This window comes from Pinus tabuliformis, chromosome 4_2 (genome assembly GCF_031772625.1).
Source record: "Pinus tabuliformis cultivar Carrire ecotype Pingquan chromosome 4_2, CPIR1, whole genome shotgun sequence".
NCBI lineage: Eukaryota > Viridiplantae > Streptophyta > Pinopsida > Pinales > Pinaceae > Pinus > Pinus tabuliformis.
The window spans coordinates 280,284,235-280,287,686 of record NC_142304.1 but is presented as its reverse complement, the minus strand read 5'-3'; the positions used below and the strand labels follow the sequence as shown (position 1 = coordinate 280,287,686).

The window sequence follows — 3,452 nt, the reverse complement described above, 5'->3', positions numbered from 1 at the left end:
CGCAATCGTAAAGCGGCGCCTGGCAGGACAATACCCCACTGACGATTCCTCTTTACGAAAATGAAAAAGAAAAAGAAAACCCTTTTCTTTTTTTTCAAAACCTAAGAGGACCCACGCCTGTTATTTACCGCCATTATTATCTCCGCAATTGCTGGCGTGACCTGATATGGTGGCCGGCTCCAGTACGACATAATTGCTTGTGCCCACACTTAGCGCACTTACTACTCAATCCAAATTTGAACATTACAAAAGTCCTCACGGTTAAACTGTGGAAGTCAGTAATTGCTAGGGTTACCCGTTCACACAGCAAAGTCAGTAAATGCTAGGGTTACACTTACCACAGATCACCTGTTCTGCGCTATATAATGGCGATCTCAGTGCAAAAGTAGAAGCTGAGCGGCAGGCTGGCTTCATTTGTGCCAAGACATCAGTTGATCAAACAAATGCCGAATTGTAGGGTTTACTAGACTGTCGACATTAAGTTATTGCCAGGAAAGGAAAATTTAAAGATGGCTAAAAATTCTGAGCTCTCATTGCTACTGTTTTTTCGTTTTCTTGAAGCATTAGTGTGCTTAAGTGTTCTTTCGACCTTCGTTGCAGCAGAAGATGGTAAGAATATTTTTAACTTTAAATTGTGTTGTTTTAATATTAAGTTAAGCTTCAACAGTGCTCTCTGAATTTATGGAATGAATGTGTGTATCAGGTCTGCTGGTGAATGGAAACTTTGAAAAGGCGGGGATCGAGAATAGAACATCACGGGCAGGCGAGATGGATTCGTTGCCGGGGTGGATTATAGAGGGCACGGTGGAATATGTAAATGACGGGGAGAGGCAGGGCAGCATGTACCTGGTTGTTCCTGAAGGTAAGCATGCCGTGAGGCTGGGCAACGACGCCCAGATCAGCCAACAGATAAGTGTCCAGAAAGGGTCGACATATTCTCTCACATTTAGCGCGGCGCGAACCTGTGCGCAGATGGAATCGCTCAACGTTTCTGTGCCTCCGTCTACTAGGAATGTAGATTTGCAGACTCTGTATAATATTTATGGCTGGGATGCCTATGCCTGGGCTTTTCAGGCCCAAGCTGACAATGTCGAGGTTATTTTCCACAATCCGGGCTTGGAAGAAGATCCAACTTGTGGTCCCATTCTTGACGCCATCGCCTTGAAACAGATTTCTACTCCTGAAAAACTCCGAGGTAAGTTCAAAATCAAAATCTTTAATTATTCATGTTTGTTGTTTAACAATAAATTTTGGTTTCAGTTTTTTTGAAAATGCCGTTCCGAAACTGGAAGTAGGATGCAGAGCAATTTTAATAAATCTTTGGATGTAAACTGTTCTTTTGTTAAAGCTGATTTTATTTTGGAACTTTTAACCGAATGTTGGCGAACATTAGTTTCAGTAACCTGTAACTGATCAAATTAATATTTTTAATATTCTTGATAATCGATCTGAAGAATCTTATCAGCGAGAAGAGTGATTCAGCTAGTTGAGATAATTCTTTTAAAGAACATCGAGTAAATCTTAATGATCAAAGAACATGAAAAATATTAACAAAATACACAATTTAATTATTTAAATGTGTTTTTAATGTTTAAATAATTTTAATGTCTCGAAATGTCAAGGTTTTAAATTTTACAGCTAAAATTTATGTTACAAATGTGTTTTACGGCTGAAGATCATAAATTTTTAAATATTTTAATGTCCTGAAATGTTAAGGCCCTTAAATTTTATAGCTAAAACTGACTGTTTAAAGAAATTCATTAAAATTTATTGATGCCGACTTTGACAAAAAAAAATAAAAATTAACTCTACAGTACTTTTGACTAACTTAGCTCACTGGTCTCCTTTACGGTAATTTGAAGTCCAGCTTCTCTCACTTTACAGTTCCAACTTCGCTCATTGGTCTCCTTTACAGTAATTTGAACTAACTTCGTTTACGGGTCTCCTTTAAATTAATTTGGACTAATTTCGTTCACTGGTCTCAGTTACAGCAATTGGGACTAACTTAGCTCACTCGTCTCCTCACAGTAACTTGGACTAACTTAGGTCACTGATCTCAGGAGCATTGACTCGTGAGAGCATTGAGAAACATTTTATTATAATTAATCTTTAAAATGAGTTAACCCTGAAATAGTATTTTTATATTCTTGATATTTGATCTAATTTATTTTCCTGATGTCCTCAATGTTGCAGACAATGCTGTGGTTAATGGAGATTTCGAAGAGGGGCCGTGGATGTTTGCCAATGAGACCTTGGGGGTTCTTTTGCCGACAAACCTGGACGTGACAACATCATCTCTACCGGGATGGATCATAGAGTCGAGCAAGGCGGTGCGATATATCGACTCGAATCACTACAAAGTTCCCGAGGGTAAGAGAGCCATCGAGCTTCTTGCCGGCAAAGAAGGTATTATTTCGCAAATGGTGGAGACAGAACCCGGCAAGAAATATACGATGAGTTTTCTCATGGGACAGGCCGGCGATGGCTGCCAGGAACCGATGGCGGTCATGGCTTTTGCCGGAGATCAGTCGGATAATGTTCACTACAATAATCCTCCGGCAAACGGCATCTATGAGCCTAATAATGTGACCTTTACGGCAAAGGCCGAACGGACCCGCATTGCTTTCTACAGCTTGTATTATAATACGAGGGTTGCAGATAGGAGTTCTCTGTGTGGCCCCGTGATTGATTCAGTAAAGGTCGTTGATCTGTCCAAGTCTGCTGCTGTTGCAGGCTTTTCTGGATTCTCTGTTTCCCTGCTACTTCTGGTGAACGCATTGACGATAGCATTCACACTGGGCAGTCTGTAAATTAATGTAGGAATAGGAGATTAGTAGTTTCAGAAATCGTTCGTTTGTTGCTTGCAGCGTAGCAAAAGTGAAAATATAGCGGAATGTAGTGTCTGTGTAATGGTTATTAGCAGTTTTGACGACAGTGTCTTTAAGTGGTAGTGTTTATCTAAAGTTGAAAGGGAAAAGACCGCTTTCACCTTTGGGATTAACTGGTGAGCAGAGACGCTTGAATTGTAATTATTATGGAAGTCGTGCTATGAAGCTATAGATAATGCTGCTATCTGTTTTTTAATATTGTTTCAGGGAAGATTTGCCAGGCTGAAAGTGACTCCAGTATGAATAGAATCAATGTCACGTGAAAACAGGAGAGCACAGTGATGTATGTGTCAGTAAATTTGTTAGGTTTTGTCGTAACCAGCTCAGCGCATCTTTAAAAAACAATTCGGTGGGCCCATATTACTATCTTATTTTAGATTTTCGAAAGGTTCCATCAAGCAAAAAGAGGACGGCCCCCCTCTAGTATTTGAAAATCTTGCTTTCTTGGTCCTGGTTTATGATGTGACATCACTCAGCCCTCGGGCTCAGCATCTTTCTTTTCAAATTCAATCAGTATAAATCAAAACTCTGCATCTGTCATTGAAAAAGGCTGGGGTCTAAACT

General features: G+C 40.0%; 1 protein-coding gene across 1 annotated transcript; it reads left to right on the top strand.

Moving 5' to 3' along the window:
- The first annotated feature begins 297 nt into the window (after window positions 1-297).
- Window positions 298-3,084, top strand: LOC149169086 (protein BIIDXI-like). The gene is made up of 3 exons (XM_089428549.1): window positions 298-609; window positions 704-1,195; window positions 2,194-3,084. The coding sequence occupies exons 1-3, from the start codon at window positions 510-512 to the stop codon at window positions 2,808-2,810; spliced, it is 1,209 nt and encodes a 402-aa protein (XP_089284675.1). The 5' UTR covers window positions 298-509; the 3' UTR covers window positions 2,811-3,084.
- Window positions 3,085-3,452: the final 368 nt, after the last annotated feature.